At 36.3% G+C, this 20437-nt stretch overlaps 1 protein-coding gene across 16 annotated transcripts in view; it reads left to right on the top strand.

Annotated features, from left to right (window-relative positions):
* Positions 1-20437, top strand: part of EYA4 (EYA transcriptional coactivator and phosphatase 4) — a 344532-nt gene that overhangs the window by 196862 nt on the left and 127233 nt on the right. For all 16 annotated transcript variants that reach the window (XM_070073546.1, XM_051854317.2, XM_070073543.1 and 13 more), the window contains one exon: positions 8172-8221. In XM_070073546.1, coding sequence (XP_069929647.1) covers positions 8172-8221 — 50 coding nt within the window. The remainder of the gene's footprint in view (positions 1-8171; positions 8222-20437) is intronic.

The following is a 20437-nucleotide window of genomic DNA, read 5'->3' as shown; positions in this document are numbered from 1 at the left end:
CCAAACCAGAGTCAGGGAAATCAGATTCAGTTAAGTCAGAGTCAGTTAAGTGAGATTTTGCCCGGGACAGCCTAATTCTAAAAGGGTAAAGTAATTTTGACTTCAGGTTTTTGGTGGAAGGTTTTTATTTATTAACCCTGTGGCAGAGTAAGAGAGCAAGCTTCCATGTACTGGTTCATTCCTTAATTAGCTGCTACAGCCAGGACTGGATCAAGCTGAAGCCAGGAACTCCATCCGGGTCTCCCACAAGGGTGGCAGGAACTTAAGTACTTGAGCCATCATCCACTGCTTCCCAGGTGCCTTAGCAGGGACTGGATAGGCAGCAGAATATCCAAACTGGAACCTCACTCTGTAGGCATCCCAAGCAGCATTTTAACCTGCTGCACCACAGTGCCTGACTCACATGTGTTCTTTATATACTTATTTTGTCTATTGTTGACTTAAATATGGAATTTTAATTGCATCTTTAGCATTCAGCAGTTAAAGAAGGGTTATGGGAGTTGGTATAGTGGGTGAAACCACCACTTGGGACACCTGTGTACTATATGTTAGTGCCTGTGATTGAATCCTGCCTCCACTTCTTATCTAGCTTCCTTCTAATGTGCCAGGTAGGCCATAGATGATGGCCTAAGTACTCGGGTTCCTGCCACCACATAGGAGTTCTGAATGGAATTCTTGGCTTCTGGCTGAGGCATGACAGAGCTATAGCTATTGTAGGCAGTTGAGGAGTGAACTAGTGGATGGATGGAAGATTCTGCCACTTCTGTCACTCTGCATCTCAAAAAAAAAAAAAAGTGTTTAAAAAATAACGGTTAAGGCAAATTTCCTTTGGATGCAAATAGAAACAGAAATGCAGTTCTATGTTCTAATCACTTTTGCCAGAAATCAGTTGTAGCTTGGATTTTTGGAAACTGAGACTTGGTGTTGCCAGAGAGAAGCCTGGGTAAAGAATGATAAAGAGGTTGAAAGGGATATATTAAGAAAAAGGAGGGCCCAAGCACATTCCATGACTCCATGAACAGGGTTTCAAAGTGGATAAATTTCAGAGCCACAGGATTTTGTTTCTAAGGAAAATGGTACTTAGTAAACAGTTTTATATTATTTAATAATTTAATTTTATAAAATCTAGTTCCAACATTTTGTTTGACCACCAATTGCCAAGACAATGTTTTGTTTTCCTTGAAAAGCCTCTGAAATTTGTATAGACATATTAAAATATAGATGTAATTTTTAAAAACTGTGACAACTTTTGAGTTCAGAAGGTTTTTTATGTTTTTAGTTTTTCAAAGAGGTTAATTACAACATATATAAAATATGTATTCTAGGCCTTATTCAAAGACATTTTAGTTTAAAATGGTTGGATAGTGTGTATCTACAGGGCTGTATATGTCAGGCCTAGCAGTATAATAATTCTGCAGTGGTCTTCACAGCATAAATTGTTTTTACTTGATTCTAAAAACAATCACAGGTTATCCCACAAAAGTATGTGTATCTTACATTAAGTCCTAGAGTATTATTAACTATTAAATATTATATTTAGTAATGAACACTTATATTCTTACACTATAATGAGTAAACATTGTACAGTATTGCAAAAATTAAATATTTTGTTGAATACTCCAACTGTTATTATTTGTACTCAGTTCTTAAGTGAATTCATATACCTTTTTTATATTTACTGATGTTACCACATGCTTTCCGAAGTAGAGTAGGAAATGATGTATTTTAATTTATATTTATTTAATGTTATTGTCTAGTGATCAGAGTGACCTGGGGAACCCCAGAAAACTCTGTTTATCAGTTTTTTTTCAGTTTTTTAAAAGTTAATGTGGTGAAAAGGATGGCTCAATTAAGATGGTTAAATGAGAACACACTGCACATGCCTGAAATAAAGCTGGGATAATTATAAGAATATATTTTTAAATTTCACATTTAATTTAAAATTCTAATGTGACCAATTTCTAAATGTTAGAAAATATAAAAGTCACATTTCCATTTATGTTGCAAGATGTCTTTCATTTTCACTAAATCGGAATCTAAAGATAAATTAAGCTACTGTCCTTTATCAGGCAATTATTTATAGTGATTTTATTCAGATTAATCATAAAACACTTTTTATGGCATATCCATTCATCAAAGACTCTGGGCATTGATACTGCATAGTATTTTTATAATATCATTTATTCAGCTGGATCCACATTTTAAGGTATTTGGATTTGAAATACACCTTTTATGTCTAAATGTTTATTGACAGTAATTATGTATCACTTCCTATATTTACAAAGTGCTGGACATGCATGAATTTACAATGTAATTTGCATTTTTGGAATAAATTTGATATCTATGTATCTGTCCTTGTTTTCCTTAAATAATATGCATTCAAATCGAATCTAAATTTTCTTTCCTACACAGTTCAGTGAATACATAAATATTGTCTTTCATACTACCCATAAAAATACTTATAATGGTATTTATTATATCAGCAAACTTTGATTTTTGAAGTTTTCCTGTTGGATTTTCAGTTGGAGAATTGATCTCCTGTTATCACTGTATAATTTGTTCTAAGACTTAATAATTAGAGTGGAATTTCAAAATAAGTCATTTGAAAATGTCTTTTCTGATTTTTCCATCCTCTACATTTAAAAAGTATGTTATTTCAGGAATTATAAATCAAAAGATTAAGTAGAAACTAATTAAGATAATTAATCTCAGCTTTGTGAGAAGATGGTGGATGGGTTAGAAGAAATTTGTTCTTGCTTATAATCCTTTTTATGAATTAATTTGATTTCTACTCAAAAGATTGTGAGCTTCTCCTAGTACGCAGTGGTTAGAAAATTTGAAAAAGATTAAGGTTGATTTTTATATGTGAATATAATAGTCATGGTGCAAAACATTCTAGAGAGTATTATATTTTGTACATATATTTTTCAGATATTGGAGGCTGGCATTATTTTCAGAAACAAATCCCACATTCTTGATACTTTATTTAAGTACATTTTATGTTACTCATGTAAATGCAGCCTTAAAAATTTGAGAGGATTTCAAAAAAATGATATTTTTAAATTTTCTATGTAATGTAATATTGTTAGCCAGTCTTCTCTGGTCCTTTGTTCTGTTTTGTTTCCTTCTCAGAACTTAGCCTTGCTGACACCATCCTCTTTGTTTGTCAGCTTACTTATTTATTGACTGTCTCTTCCTCTGGGTTAGTGCTGGTCAATGGAAAAATGATGCAAGTGCCATTGTACTTTAAATTTCTAAGTGACCGCATTAGAAAAGTAAAAAGAAACAGAGGAAATTATTTTATTTAGTCTGGTACATCCAAAATATCATTTTGTTTCTCAATGTAAAAGATGCTGAGAGATCTTACTTTCCTTTATTCACACACTTTTCAACAGAGCATGCCTTTTGTACTTAGACCACATCTCAATTCAGACCTGCAACATTTCACTTTAATAGCCACATGTGGCTAGTGGCTGTTTTGTTGAATTGCTTGAAGTTCTTAGCTTCTACTGGTTAAAATGCCGTCAAAGATCTGAATTTGAAGTATGTATACAAATTCCTTTGCAGGTTCACCTTTCTAAATCTCCGTATAATCACATGGGAATTGGAAAAATAATATCCACTTGAACATTGTTGGCATATAATAGACACAAATAATTTATCTGTTATGCATTCATTTCTTTGTCCAAAAATTTCCTTTCTTGATATTTACATGTTCATTGAATACTAATAGCTACTTTTCTTAAAATAACTTGTTTTTCATCATGCTTTGAAATTTGTATGAACTTTTATAATTTCCCTGATAGACATTAAGTAGGTTAAATGTACTCTATTTCAGTCAGTTAAATGCACGTGAGACTGTATGTCTTTTTCACTTTCTTGTGTGTCTTATGAAAACTAAAAGAATTTGGAATTAGGGGTTTGGCGCACTGATTAAGGCACCACTGAATACCTGAGTTTGATACCCAGCTCCGCTCACAATTCCAGCTTCCTGCTAATACATAAACTGGGAAGCAGCAAATAATCAAGGACAACTGGATTGATTTCCTGGCTCCAGGGCATTTGGCAAGTAAATTAGCAGATGGTGAATGTACTCTCTCTCTGTCTCTGTCTCTTTTCCTCTCAGATAAATAAACATTCTTAAAAAGATTTGAATTGAAATTATATGTAGAAAATTCTACATTTCTTGGCCTGCTTGTTTCCATTTTAGTCAAAATAAATTCAGAAGTTAAGTTGATAGTCACTGAAGACAAAAGATTTGTGTATCCTGTTAGAATATTCTTTCTTCTATACATGATTCAACAGTTGCCATATAATGAAGTTCCATTAATATGAAAAATTGGATAATATGTTCAAATTAGGTAGAAATTTTCCATTTGACTTCTAATTTCTGTGCTCATGACTTTTTAAGTTTCTTAATGATTCATTTAACTTTTCTTCATTATTTCAGAAATAAGATGAAGTCCTAAAGAAATCTGAAGAGCAATAAAATAATGTTCTCTTTGTCTTGGGTCTGTTAAAAATTTCTTTTCAAGGACAGATAAAAAGGTCACATCATAGTCCATTTAATACTTGGCTTCAATCAGTTATGATATTCTGTTAATTCTGTCTCAAAAATATTTGTTGGAAAACATCCTCTCATTTCTCCTGTACCTTCTTGCCTTAATTCATGTCTTCGCCATCTCTCACTGGTAGACTTAATGATTCACTTAGCAAACTAGTATTTGGGAAGCATCCGTCAAGCCTGACGGTGTAATGATCCATGATGTCTGCTGTCACAATTTGTGTTCTCTGTGGCTGCATTAGGTTCTTGTTTGTCAGCCATCATCTGCTCCCACCTTCCGCATTTTCTTCTGTACCATCTCTACTTATTTTGCTTCCTAAAACACTTAAATGTTCTTCTTTGCCCAAAGGTTAAATTCTGAGTTCTTTTCATGTATACTTGCTTGCTATCACGGTTTCTCTGAAGAACCTCATGAGTGTGAAATACTCATTCTTTTGTCATGACCGTAAACCAGTGAAACACTTAAAAACCCTCTTTGATGAATGCGTAAATCTAGCCATATCTAGAAGAATATCTAATTCATCCTTTCATCATGGGCTTATTAAACATAAGTTATAGCTTGGGATTCTATGGGTGCAAGAGAGCAAAAAGCCAATAGATCTGTTCTCTGCGATTACAGTTACTGCTTTGAGAGTAAATTAAAATAACAAGACCTCCCCTGGCAAATTGTTTGGAGAGCAAGCATTAGTAAGCTATGGATATTAGAGAAAGAATACATTGTTTTTAAACTACAGTAATCTTTCCTGGTTGTTGTTGGGAGTCAGTCGGCTTTGCCTGTGTTGGCCTGGAGATTTCTCCCGTCAGTCCCAGGAGCAGGTCATCCTGGTATTGAGGAAAGGCATATTCACTTTGGAGTAATCTCTCTGTGTTTATTGGGTAGGTCATGTAGGAGAGTATTCCAAAGATTTATGGAAAGTGGAATTAATTTCAGTGTAAAATTCTTTTTTTATTTTTTTAACTTTTATTTAATAAATATAAATTTCCAAAGTATAGTTTATGGATTACAATGGCTATTCCCCCACCCCCATAACTTCCCTCTCACCCGCAACCCTCCCATCTCCCACTCCCTCTCCCATTCCATTCACATCAAGATTCATTTTCAATTATCTTTATATACGGAAGATCAATTTAGTATATTTTAAGTAAAGATTTCAACAGTTTGCACCCACACAGACACAAAGTGAAAAATACTGTTTGAGTACTAGTTATAGCATTAATTCACATTGAACAACACATTAAGGACAGAGATCCTACATGAGGAATAAGTGCACGGTGACTCCTGTTGTTGACTTAACAAATTGACACTCTTGTTTATGGCATCAGTAATCACCCTAGCCTCTTGTCATGAGTTGCCAAGGCTAATGGAAGCCTTTTGACTTCGCCGAATCCGATCTTATTTCAAAAAGGCCATAGTCAAAGTGGAAGTTCTCTCCTCCCTTCAGAGAAAGGTACCTCCTTCTTTGATGGCCCGTTCTTTCCACTGGGATCTCACTTGCAGAGATCTTTCATTTAGGGTTTTTTTTTGTTTGTTTTTGTTTTTGTTTTTTTTTGTTTTGTTTTTTCCAGAGTGTCTTGGCTTTCCATGCCTAAAATACTCTCATGGGCTCTTCAGCCAGATCCGAATGCCTTAAGGAGCTAATTCTGAGGCCAGAGTGCTGTTTAGGGCATCTGCCATTCTATGAGCCTGCTGTGTATCCCACTTCTCATGTTGGATCATTCTCTCCTTAATTCTATCAGCTAGTATTAGCAGACACTAGTCTTGTTTACGTGATCTCTTTGACTCTTAGACCTATCAGTATGATCAGTTGTGAACTGAAACTGATCACTTGGACTAGTGAGATGGCATTGGTACATGCCACCTTGATTGGATTGGATTGGATTGGAATCCCCTGGCACGTTTTTAACTCTACCGTTTGGGGCAAGTCAGCTTGAGCATGTCCCAAATTGTACATCTCCTCGCTCTCTTATTCCCACTCTTATATTTAACAGAGCTCATTTTTCAGTTAAACGCCTAAGAATAATTGTGTGTTAATTACAGAGTTCAACCAATAGTATTAAGTAGGACAAAAAAATACTAAAAGGGGTAAAATATTAAGTTGTTCATCAACAGTCAGGACAAGGGCTGATCAAGTCACTGTTTCTCATAGTGTCCATTTCATTTCAATTCTTATGAAAGCATATGTACATGAGGTCTTCAGAGAGTTCAAGGAAAAAATACATATTATAAAAAAGTGCATTGATTAAAATATTTTTGCACCAACATAAGCTTATCTTTTAACTCCATTTTTCTACAGAGATTTTGAGATATGTTTATATGGTGATAAATCATTGAAATGAGCCAGTGGGAAGGAAGAAGTTTTTTTTTTTTTTTTCTGGTGTCCTTTTTCTTATTTTTCTTGGACAAGTTTTTAACAGACAAAAGAATTGAGTGAATTTTCTGTTTGCATCTTAAGGAAAATATTCCCTCCATTTCCTTTTCTTTGCTTCTTTGTTTTCCCCTAATTACTCTTATAAATACTTCTTTACCTCTCCATCCCATGGTGCTGAGTGCCATATGAAGGGCATAGAAGGCATTACGTAATAGGGCAAGATGACAATCTCTTTGCTAAATTTTATTTTTATACTGTGTCAGTGTACACACAGAATGTGAAAGAGAATACAGTAAATCAGGGAAACAATTGATTTCCCAGATTATAAAAATGTAGGCTTGGAATTGAAAGACAATACATAGTTGTTTTTTTTTTTTTTTCCACTTCCAAGCCAAGGTAGGGCATAGGCAGGGAGCTGCAGTATGTACACATACAGTGGACCTGTAAATGTACTTTGTACATTTTCTATGTCAACTGAATATTCTGCAGAAAGCACACTTTCAGGGCCATTTTAATCAGACGAACTTCTATGCTGGAAGTCGAATTGTGAAAGGTGGTAGATTTGTGCTCTCCCTTATCTTAAAGGATGTACCTCCTACTTCTGTCCAGAAATGGATAGTGTGTCCCCGAAGGAAAAAGTTGTTCTCATTCCTTAACCTTTTGTGAGTTAAAACCACAAAATTGAAATATGGTCTGTGAAATACACTGCAAATATATGTGAGACTTCTATAAGCAATGCCTAAACTTAATTGATATGCTGAGACATATATAAAACACACAGTGACTGGATTGAGAAGATGAAAATTAATATATGAGTGTTTTAGCTAACACTGTGCTCTGCCCCAGAGCCTGGTGTTTATTATTGTGTGCTTTAGTAGGAGACAGAGCAGCATCAATTGGAAAAACACTTCTTGGTAGACAGAACAGTATGGCTTTCTAGTTCCTAAGTGGGAAACATGGTTCTTTGGTTTCTTTGTTCCTAGTAAGGCTAGCCCCAGCTATTTTAGCTGAACATTTTACATACTTACAGAGTCCAGGGAAGTGCATTTGGCAGCTGTTCATGGGATAATAATGAAATCTGCTATTTAGTACCACGTGCTGTTGCTGTAAAATATGGGGAGTATATTATAGAGATCATGGTGAGCAGAGCTCTGTGCACTTCAGATTTAACAAGTGCCTGAGCCTACATGAGAAAGTTGTGTTTTCATATGAGAATAACTTGTACTCTTTTCTTGCAGGTAAAGAAAACGTGCACAGAATCCGATGTTTCAGAACCTCAGAATTCCAGGTACAGTAAAATAAAGACTAGGACTTCATTAAGAAAAATTTCAATTTTAGGGAATTAGCAAGATGTTATACTGTGTACTGGATACAAGAGACTTGAACCATGATTTTCCTTAAGAAGTTTTCTGTATGGAAATGGTTTATGGTACTGGCTAGGGCACCATCAGTCCTAACAGAAGTAAAAAGGACTGTGATTGAATGAGTTTTAAAGAACAATAGCATACACATCTCTGGAAGTACTTGAAAAGATACTCTCTTATCATTCATTATTTTAAGTTCATCTTAATTTTTCATCCTAATCTCTTCTTAAAATGTATTCACAGATGAAATTCTGCCAGACACTGAATAACTCAAATCTGTGTTTACCAAAAACGGAAGTATATTTGTTTTCCGTTCTAGTCAAACATTACTAGATTTTTGAGAGTGCTATCAAATGAGAAAACTCAACATAAACTTGGCATTATCTTATTGATTATTTGGAGCTTTTAGAAATGATTAATTAATGTGATAAACACAATTAATACAGGAATTTAGTACCATTTAGTTGGTTCTGTTTGGACCAGATACTCAACAGGTTTTTTTTAGGTCTATATATTTTCATTGCTTTCATTTAAAAATCCAGGCCTCAATTTTAAAAGCACAATAAAAGTATTGTAGATACCGTGTCACTAGTACTCATATCTTCTTGGTATGTTATTAATGATATGACTTAATCTGTTACATTAAGAAAGTTGTATTTAATTGTGAGATAGGTCTTTGTTTTGTTCTATTAGTTCCAGCATATGAATGTATGTAGGTGTATATGAATGTAGCAGTAGTGTTTTTCTTGGTACAATAAAACAATGAGGATCTAAGTTCAGAGTTCATTGCTACCATGTTTTCCATTTGGAGAGAAAGTTAATATTATATGAAGTCCATATACAGTTTTAGAAGCTCTTCCTGTGTATCTTTTTTGCAGTGTGATAACCCTTTCATTGACTCTTAAATATCCTACATTAAAATGAGTGTACTGTCTTTCCCTTTGAATCATTAAGAACGTACAATATGATATAGAATTTTTGATATTTGATCTTTGTTCTTTATAATTAGCTATCAAAGTGGAAACAAATAATTTTAGCTCATTGGAGCTTTAGGAAATGGATGAACCATTGCATTTTTTTTTCTGCCAAGCAGTGTAATTCTAGATTGTGTGCAGAGAAAGGAAGACTGGGCCTCTGTTCCATATAGGCACTTCCTTTCAGTCATTTTCCTGACCTCTCTGAGCTACTTATCCATGATTTGCTTTGCAAGGATTATCTAACTAAGTATACAATCTTTACAAGTAATGTGCCTTGAGGGTTAATAGGAAAAACATCTGTAATAGTAATATTTTATATCATATTTTTTACCCTTAAGGTCATTCCCTTAGTATTATTGGACAGATAATATGACACTTATGTAAATATTAAACAAGCAGAAAGCTACCAAACTGACTCAGTGTTCACAAGAGGTATCAATAAATTAGAGAAGAAACAGAAATGTTTGGGGTTCAGTGTGTTGAAGTCTGGAAGTAGATTGTTCTTTTTTATTTAGAAAAATTCCAGACCATGTGGCCTTAGAAGTACAATTTATTTTTAAGATGAAAAGGCTGTTTTTAAAGACTCTTTAAAATGTGTTTTACTGGGGCTGGCATAGTAGCATAACAAGTAAAGCCACCTCCTGTGGCACCAGCATCCCATATTGGCAGTTCAAGTCCTGGCTGTTCCATTTCCAATTGAGCTCCGTGCTAATGGCCTGAGAAAGCAATGGAAAGTGACCCAGTTGTTTGGGCCCCTGCTGCCCACGTGGGAGACCTGGAAGAAGCTATTGGCCTCCATCTGGCCCCGCCATAGCCGTTGTGGCCATTTGTGCAGTGAACCACTGGATGGAAGATCTCCTTCTCTGTCTCTTCCTTTCTTTGGAACTCTTTCAAATAAATAAGTAAGTCTTTAAAAATAAAATATATTTTATTATTTGATTATATATCCCCATAAATTGAAAAATGACTAGAGTTCCTACAAATCAGTGGTTGGTTACCGTGGGTTAGCTGCTTCTAACATTTCCTAAACTTTAGTGAAAATGCATAAAATTAGGCAACTCAGTTTATAAGAACTCTATTCAATACCAAAAACAAGCAGCAAACTAAATAATCCTTATTAAAATATGAGATGGAAAAACTTGCAAGATGAAGTCATTTATTGGTTCAGGGCAACCCTGGGCACCTGGGTAGCAACTGAACTCCTACTGTGACTAATGGTACAATGGCCAGTCCCCACTGTCTAGTCCATGTCAGTATCACAGAGATGTAGCTAGTCTTGGATCCTGCATTTATTTACCATTAACAGGTCACTGAGTGCTAAAACCAGCACTTAGCTAATGAAGTAATGGAACATGAAGAAGAGAAAAAATTATGCTGAAGAAAGTGTGGCCCAAAAAGGATACAAGAACTTACCAAATAGGCATTGAATCAAGTATTGCTTAAAATAGTATGTATTAATGTATCTACCAAGGTCAATTTTTATAACCTATCAAAAAAATAAATAAATAAAGCACCAACAAGCAAGTTTACCTTTGTTAGAGATTCTTAGCAGCATCACTTTTGCAGATTTGTATCTGAGTACATTTGTTTTTGCTTATAAAGAATCACAGGGCCAGGCGTTCGATACCGTATTGGAAGCCTACATCTCATATCAGAGTGCCCAGTTCAAGTCCTGGCTCCTCGGCTACTGATCCAGCTGATCATATGCACACTGGAAAGCAGCAGATGATGGTTCTAGTGGTTAGGTTTCTGCCACTCATGTGGGAGACTGGGATTGAACTCTGGACTCCTGGCTTTGGCCTAACCTAGCAGGCATTTGGGGAGTGAACCAGCAAATAAAAGATCTTTTTCTATCTGTCTTCTTCTGTCTGCTTTTCAAACAAAATAAAACTAAATAATTTAAAAAGAATCACACACATTCATTTTCTCTCACCCACCTTCCCACCCTTTGTGTGTGTGTGTGTTTTCGTGTGTGTGTTTGTGTGTGTGTCTGTATAGGAAAAGAAGGAAGGAGAGCAAGAAATTGAGATTTAAAGCCGGAGGCTAAGTGATTTTTTTCTGAACAAATCTGAAGTAAAGGCTGGTGCTTAAAATGAAATGCCATATCAGCACAAAATGTGAACTGGAGACACTGTTAGAAAATGCTGCCTCACTTGGAACCTAAAGAAAGTATCGTTCATTTATTTAGCTATCTTTATAGAGTGTTGGTTTTGGATTTGGGTTGATCAGAAAAAATGTAGATGGGAAGTGTTTTTCCAGTACGGAAGTAATTAAAATGGGTGTGGAGACTTTGACAGAGAATTGTGGAAGTGACGTATGTATCAGCAAATTCTTTGTCTTGCTTGGCCTTCATTCCTCTTTGCAAAAGAAATACTTGGGCTGCATGTGTAACTAATAGATCAGGAAAAAGAATTTACAAACCCATGCAATGTATATAAGGCACAACTGTCATTTTGGAAATAATAACATGTGTATATATTGAAAGCCAGCCATCAGGGACAGCACTTTCTGTTCCTGAAAACTGTGAAACTTGATGTCATATGGCATTTAAGGTGTTGTGTATGAAAATTGACATTCCTTATGTCCATTTCTTTTCTCTTTGCTTTCTTCTGTGTTGCTGTGTTCTGAATATATTGTTTTTGACCATGGCCTCTAAAGCTAGAGTACTCCTAAAATGGGTACATGAGAAAATGAAAATGTATATTTTCCTCATGTTTTACCTTACTCTGAAATTAAAGCTGTTACTTGATAGAATGTCTTAAATTATGAACTGAAACATTATCTTGTTGTTTATTTCTCTATATTCTTAGTGAATTTATTTGTGTAACTTTGTGCTTCATTTGAGTCATTCTTGAAAATATATGATTTTAATTTTTAATGAGCCCCTGGACAAGTGATTTTGTAGTGAAAATGTTCATGCATCTCACATGTTTTAAAATTGACTTTAGGTCCTTTTATCTCTGGTATGAGATGAGGAAATAATTGATGGCATTCTTTGATTGCATTCTTCATAAATATCTCCAAGTACCTGAATGGGTTTTTTTGTTTGTTTGGGGGGCTTTTTTTTTTTTTTTTGGCCATCTTCTGCTTCTATTTCTTTGCCTTTTCTCTTTGGGATCTCTTTGAGAGCATTTTCACCAAGAATAGAGCGAAGAAGCATCATAGAAAGGAAATAAAACACAAACAAGGCAACGTTATTTTAGACTTGTTCTGTTCACTAAGGAGTGAGTGGAAATATGGATTTTGATGAAAATGGACTATGAAAGAAATTGTAGGAATTATAACGGCTTTCTCTCTGTAGTAGCTTTGTCTCATCCTAGCCATAGTACCACCAGTTGAATACAGTAAGGAGATCTAAGGGACAATATTAAAATACAGGAAGTACTTATGGTACATATGAGCTAAGATGATAGTTTTTCCATATGGAACAGCATAAAAACAGATTCTGTGGGTAATGGTGAGGGTTGACTCTTTCCCACTTCCTAAGTTAAAGAAATTGAGTTTGCTGAGAACTTAATGGTTGTCTGAAATCAGGAAAGGCCTTGGGCTATGTCTTTTTGCTCATGTCTTTACTCATGCTACAGTTGCAAAGAGAAAGGCAGAATGACTCTTGTACTTTTAAGGAAGCATTGGAATTAATTTCAGTTTCAAATAAAAGGTTGAAGTGATCCTCAGAAAGTTTATTCAAGATTTACAGTGTAAATGGTTAAGAAATGTAATAATTCATCTTATGTAAATTGTCATGGTTTATTAATGTTAAAGGTATTATAATCCTTTTTTGCTAATGAAATAATTATTACAATGTTTTCAGAAGACCAAAGTGTTTATCTGAGTATAATTGCCTGTCTAAAAATTAAATGGTACATTGCTTTCATAGTAGGGAAAGCTGAGGGCTTCTTCGGGAAAACAGGCATAGTGTTTTTCTATGTCAAATCAGAGGTCCAATCACCCCAATTTCTGCCCCCATGAGGCACTAAAACCACACTTCCAGGGGTAGGCATTTAGCATGGTGGTTAAGATGCTGGTTAAGATATACACATCAGAGTGTTCTGGCTCCTGACTGTAGCTTCTGGCTCATGCAGGACCAAGAAGGAAGCAATGATAACTCAGGTAATGAAGTTCCAGTTACCAATGTGAAAGACCTGTATTGGGTTCGCAGCTCCCATTGTGGGTGTTTGGGGAGTGAAGCTGTGGATAGGATCTCTCTCTCCTTCTAAATAAGTAATATTTAAAATTCATAATGCCAAGTTGGCAGTTCCTCCTTCTTGAAAATTTCAGGATGTAGTTTCTATAAAGTTAGATTCTCTCAGTAATACCATCCAGCTATACAGACTGTGAAATTATATAAGCATCTCTTGGACCTAGATTATTAGCATATCCCAGCTTTTGGACCAGTGAAGGAACAAATTACCACATTGCAAAGTAATAAGTAACTTTTATTAGTTATTTAAAATCACCTCTTTCAAGGTTTAAGGAATACTTCCCCTGAAAATGATAGATGAGTAATAGTAGCTTAGTGAGCTAACTATCCTGAGTGTGATTTCATTCTCCTGTGATCTCATTAATGTGAGTCATATTATAGCTTAATCTTTTCCCTCCCAATTTGTAGAGTGCTTTGTCTGGCCTCATGTGGATGCCTCTTTGCTGTCTTCTTAATTTTGGCTAGCATCCACACTAGAGGTTTCCTTAATCCATTTTGCCTTTTCTGGATGTGCTGACAGATTCCTGCAGATGTCCATGCAGCTGGGTCGGTGAACCTGGATGAATTATGTGTTCTGTTTAGCTGTTAATCTTGTCCTCAGTAGCTTGGTATATCTTGCTGCTTTTTAGCAGCAAGACCTTAGATGTCTTATCACACAGGAGTCTGGTCAGTCATTTCCTGTGTCATTGAAAACTCCTGCTGATTTATTCTATTGACCAGCATAGGTCAGTGCTACCTATGAGCATACTTCAAAAAGTCTATGGAAAAACAAAATTAAAAGAATGAATTAAACTTTGCGTAAAATATGTTTGTCGTGCTAAAATTTTTTCTACAATGCATGGAAAATTAGTGTTATGAAAACTGTGAATGGATTTCAAAATCTTTTTGACATCAAAATAAACTCATCCTTTTAATTCCACTTCCACAAACTTTTTGAAGCACCCTTATATATACTTGTGGACTTTTCTGTGTATTTCTCGCTCTAGATTTAATTATTTGATAGGTGTATGCGCATAGGAGAATAGCACCAATAAAAGGCCTTGGTGCATTGTTGCTCACAGAACTGTTGCTTTTTATGTGTTTACATTGAACAAGACTAATAGTTAAACCCATGGAAGGAGAAGGATGATTATGACTAAAGAAAGAAAGGCCTCTTCCTTACAAAAATCGCTGCCTTTCGATGCCTAGGTTTTATTCTTGAACTCTCTGCTTCCTTTTCAGTTCATACCTTTTCATGAACACTCCCTTCATATCTTATCATGTGGCTTGCAGTGATGCTGTGCTCACCAGATTCTGAAAGATGTGATTTGGAAATGCAAATAGTCCTGCTTGATTCAGCTGGGACAAATGGTAGGGAGGACTGGGAAATAAGTAAAGTAACACAAATTGTGACTACTTGTTTCACAAAAGTTCAGACTTTTATTGTTTGCAGCTGCACATGTGAGCTCTTTGAAGCAGAAAGAGAAGGTCTTGCTGTTTTGTTGTTTTGGTATTTTGTTGTTAGTAAACAAAGGTACTATCGCTTAGAGAACTTGGCTCTGGAATGGTGTGGGAGGCAGGGACTGCCTTTGTGTCCATCTCTTGTCCATCCCTGTTCCCTCTGCTTTGCTCCTTCAGTGTCTTGCTGTCTCTGGGTAAGGACTGACTGATCACCTACTTATTTTTTCTCCAGCCCCAGAATTGGAAGAAAATCCCCATGTTAATTCTGCTTCTAATTTTATATGTTTTATCTCATTTGCTTCATAGACCATAGAATCTCCTTTCTTCTTTATCTCGTAATGTATTTCTAGGGATGGGAATGTAATCAGAGAGGCGGGGTCACAACACACAAATGTAACTTTCAGGAGCCACATCTGGGAACATATGGGGCGTGGAGTGAGAAGAACTTCCAAGAAAGTGATACCGAGAAAATAACCCAACAAATGCCCTTTGCTTTCTACCACTTTCTTTCCCACAATATATTTATATAACCTATGTGTTGTGTCCAACACCTGCTATTTTCCTTTTTGCATAATCCTGCATATATTAAGGAAATGGAAAATGTGCTTTCCCTTCCCTAGATTTAACTCAATGATCATCCATTCACTATTTTGTAGACTTTAGAGCTTGATTGTACAGGTCAAGCATTTAGGTACTATGATCTGGAAAGTAGGTTGAGGCAGACCTTTGTCTAGCATGGCATCCAAACTTCATAGCAAGAGGAGCTCCATTTCACTCTGTGTGAATGCTTCAGCCAATTTTTACTTTTCTGTACTTATCCCTAAGGTGTCCAGTTGTTATTCAGTGGATCCAGTTTTATCTTCTGTGCTGAAATACCAGTCTAAACACAGATTGCTTTTGCTGCATTTTCTGTGAATAATCTACTGTTAGGTTATCTGATTAATATAGCTTAATCTTTTTTCCTGAGAATAATTTTGCTAAAAATAGTGTGCAGTTTTGGAATCTGAGAAAATTCTCAAATATAATCAGCAGTCAATAATCTACAGCCCAAATTTGAAGTTTTAACAAGTTCTGTTATAATCGCCAAAAGGTCATCAATGGATTTCTCATTAGGTAATTTAAAATTGTGCTTTTGATGACAGATCAGCCATGGCACAGATGCTTGGAAGCAGGGAAACTAGCTATGAGACTTTCTTAAAAGGCCTCAAAGACATTTGCTAATTGTGGTTATTTGGGGAAGGCATCACACACAAGTATTTATGATTTCAACACATTTTCCAAATTTAATGCTAGATAGTTCTTTCTTTTTATCTTAAGAACAAATACATGTATGTCAGGCATGAAATAATAGATTTGGCCTGGAATAGGCATGGTAGTGGGATCTGGTCTCTTCTTCCTCAATGTGTGCATTATTCTGTAGATATGAAAAATGCCTTAATCCCTGCATGTATTAGTATTAATTCCAGAAAATGACTGTGTTCTTGATCAGCCTTTCCTGCAGTGAGCTGAGCATCTTTGAAATCTTTAGGAAACATCTTTAAGAGACTACTAGGTGCTTTGAATTAATTTGCTGAGATTAATAAATCACATAAACTAGCATCTGTTTGGCAGTTTTATCCAAGGACCAAAGTAGCTAAGACAAAACTTGAGTTTTCATCATGAGGATAATTAAATTTGTGCATGGGGTTGTGACCCTTTCTGGATGTACACCATTGTGATAATTTATGTTCTGTTACTATCATGAAACAGCTAAGCTGGGGAATTTATAATAAATGAAACTTATTTAGCTCACAGTATTGGATATGGAATGTAGAAACAACAGGGTGCCAGCTCTGGCAAGAGCACTGCTGGCTGTGTCACATCAGGGTAGGTGGATTCATGGAGGAGTGTGTGTGTGTGTGTGTGTGTGTGAGAGAGAGAGAGAGAGAGAGAGAGAGGGAGAGAGAGAAAAGCACACATGGTGAGACAGGAAGCCAGATACTAGCTTGCTCTTTTTTTAAAAAAGACATCTTTATTTGAAAGGTAGAGTGACAAAGAGGGAGAGACCAAGAGTCAAAAGATCCTGCATCTACTTGTTCACTACCCCAGATGCCTACGACAGCCAGGGCTAGATCAACTCAAAGCTAGTAGCCTAGAATTCCATCAGTGTCTTCCATGTGGGTGGCAGGAACCCAAATATGTGGATCATCACCTGGTACTCGGCAGCTGCATTAGCAGGAAGCTGGCTCAGAGGTGCAGGAGCCAGGACTCCAACCAAACACTCATATAATAGGATGTTGGCAAGCCAAGTGATGGTTCAACCCAGTGCACTACAACACCCACCTTGCTTGCTCTTTTATAGCAACCTTCTGAAGAAAACTAACCAGGTTCCCACAAGAACTACATTAATTCGTTCCATGAGCAGCACCTCAATGACTCGGTTACCCAACCCCTGCTCACTAAGCTCCACTTCTTCAAGGTTCTGCCACACTGAGGACTAAGTTTCCAACACTGGTGTGTTGTAGGACATACTTCAAACATATTGGAACCATAGCAACTTAGTTGACTGGTGTTTGTTTAGGAGTTATTGAGCTGTGTATATCTTTACTGTTATTCTAGATTTAGAACCTCTTTATTGTACTACGTTCTAGACCCAGTGTGAATAGAAATATGAAAGTTTTGGGGGTCCCACTTCATGTTGAACTAAGATGGGAAGAAATAAGGGCATCTGGCAGTTTTCCTTTCAACAGTTCAATTACAGGAACACTTTTTACTTCTCTTAAAGTCTCTATTTTTTGGGCATCTACTATGTGCCAGGCACTGAGTTTTAGAGATATTCAGTGAAAAAACAGGAGTGTATGTGATAATGGAGAATATTAAAAGGCACTAGGAAATATGAAAAGAGAACAAGGGTGTTGTTAGGGAATATGCTGTGATTTCACATTGGGTGACATTTGAATGAAAATGAGAAGGAAATGAAGGAGTAAACCCAGCTATGGGCTGGAGGACGTATGTTCCATTGGGCATTAACCAGTGCACACACTTCTGAGCAGAAGCCTGCAGGGCATGTGGGAGGACAGCAGCAGTGGGAAGACAGTGTGGCTAGAATGGAGTGAGCCCAGCATTTTAAAATTAATACAGCAACCATTTAGAAAAAGTCGTTATTCCTAGTCTTCACCGTATTTTGGAGATATTTACTTGGCATTTTGTTAATCAGTTTTTCTTGTCTGATTGATAGGAATCTCTTAAGAGTTGCCTTGTTGATAAGTGGTTGATAAACCTCTTGAAGATGGAATTATTCCCCAGCCAGGAACATTTCTTTTTGCTACACTGCACATATCCTGCAAGACCAGCGCTCTCTCATGACTGAACTTTTCAGGCTTATTTTTTTAAAAATTATTTGAGACAGAGACAGAGCTCCCACTGGTGGTTCATCCCTCAAATGTCTGTAGGTAGCCTGGGAGCTGAAACCAGGGGCCAGCAACGCAATCCAGATCTCCCATATGGGTGGCAGGAACATAATAACTTGAGCTATGACCCCTGCCTCCCATGGTCTGCACTGGCAGGAAACTGGACTCAGGAGCCTGACCTAGAAACCTGACTCGGCACTCTAATGTGAGAGGCGGGCATCTCATCTGCTAGGCTAAAGACCTGCTTCCAGCTTCAAGCTTCTTCATAAACAGAACTAACTTTGTTTAGAAAATAAAGCTCTTAAAAGTTTCAGCCATAATTTAGGTGAGGACTTAGTAGCAATTCCAACATTTCGCCTTCTGAAGCTATGGAGATTCTGTTCATTATCTCACATTTAATCATCACATTTCAGTTGTCTTAGCAACCTACACAATGTTCTCATTTGCTTTTCAATAAGCCAGTGGATGAATGGATTCTTTGTTCATGTGTTTATGAATTTCCATCACCTGATACTTGATGTCTTTTGGGCATGCTTACTGTGCCAAGTAACTGTCCTTATATCCTCAAAATTCATCTACCTTAAATTAAACCTTGCTTTCCTTAAAAACAAAAATGGTTGGGAGAATGTAAGCTTGATTTTTAAAAATACTTTAATTATAATTAAATTCCAGGGCCCCACCTATTTGATTGTCTAACAGACTTCATCCACATAGATTTGAGAAATACAGAGAAAGGGGAAAGCTTGATAACAAATCTAGGTGTCCTGGAGTTTTCTGGAATGCTGTCTTCCTGTTTGCTATTACTGCATGCATATTCCAAAATTTTATATGGAGTAATATGTGGAAAGCTAGCATTTAGAGAAATACCTGCCATGTACTGAGTGAATGTAAATGACTGCTCTTGTTACAGATAGGCATATGATAGTGCTGACAAGTGTACTGTAGTATAGCTTGCCCCAAGTATAGTCCCAATTTACACTTGCTGCCCCAGAGTTTCTTTGATTAGAAACACTTTGCTTTTGAAAAAACCTGGTTTACCTGATACATTTTATGATTGCCCTAATTGAAGTTATCATGCCATTACCAAAACTTATGAGAAAAAGTTTAACAGTAAATCTTTTTCCATTGCTTCCTTCCTTCTCTTCATTTTCTTCCTCATTTCTGTTTTTAGTATTTCTTTTATAATGGGACATTGCACTTTTATCTTTAAAGTGTCATACCATGTAAAAATGCTCCTTGAAACTAAAGACCACTTAGGAAATTCTTGTTCTGGTTCTTAGGCTTGATTTAAACAGAAAGCTCCTCTGTTGTACTCTGTCATGGGAATAGTTTCTAGAAATTCCATACCTCTCAAAAGTAATGCCATCTTTCAAAATTAAAAAAATAAACTTATAACTTAAAAATGTCATATTTTCAAGAACCCACAAAGTCTGAAGTGATACTATACTATATTATTTATTCCTCTTTTGTTACCCATTGTCTCATTTTCCTATTCTTCAGATGGAGAATCTGAAGTCCCAACTATTGGGGCTGGTAGATATCATACCAGTGCCTAGGAAAAAGTGATTAATGTGGTTTGGCAGAATGCCAAGGCAGATGCACCACACCCTCAATGCAGCAGCTGTTGTAGTGAAGACGGCTAGCTTCAGACAGGAGCACCATGTCTGACATAGAATGGAAGACATTAAAAGGCTGTTGGAACTGATACATTGACGTTTAGGTATTCTAACCATTATGTTACATGTGTGCTGTTTGGGTAGTTATTAGCCTGTGTTTCTCATTAATTATTGTTTATGTATTGTAAAGAATGTCAATGATGAAAACTATGGACTATGGTATAGAGGTAACAGGAGTGTGTGTGTGTGTGTGTGTGTATCATGTGTAATGTGATTGGAATCTAGATGACTCACCCGTGTTTCTGTACCAGATTTGGAAGGCCCAAAACTTTGTTATGCAGGGCTGTCCAGCACACTGCAGTACTGACCAACACATTGCAAAATGTCAAACAATGCCTGCATCCAGGTTTCAGTAGCAGCTCTTGTGACTGAGAACTCCAAACTTCCTGATATACTGTCACACTCTCCCCAGTTTCTCTAAAGATGGACAGAGAAGACCACCGTGTGCCCAGATATC

Source organism: Oryctolagus cuniculus, chromosome 5, assembly GCF_964237555.1.
Source record: "Oryctolagus cuniculus chromosome 5, mOryCun1.1, whole genome shotgun sequence".
NCBI classification, from domain to species: Eukaryota; Metazoa; Chordata; class Mammalia; order Lagomorpha; family Leporidae; genus Oryctolagus; species Oryctolagus cuniculus.
This window is presented reverse-complemented; position numbering and strand designations above follow the sequence as displayed.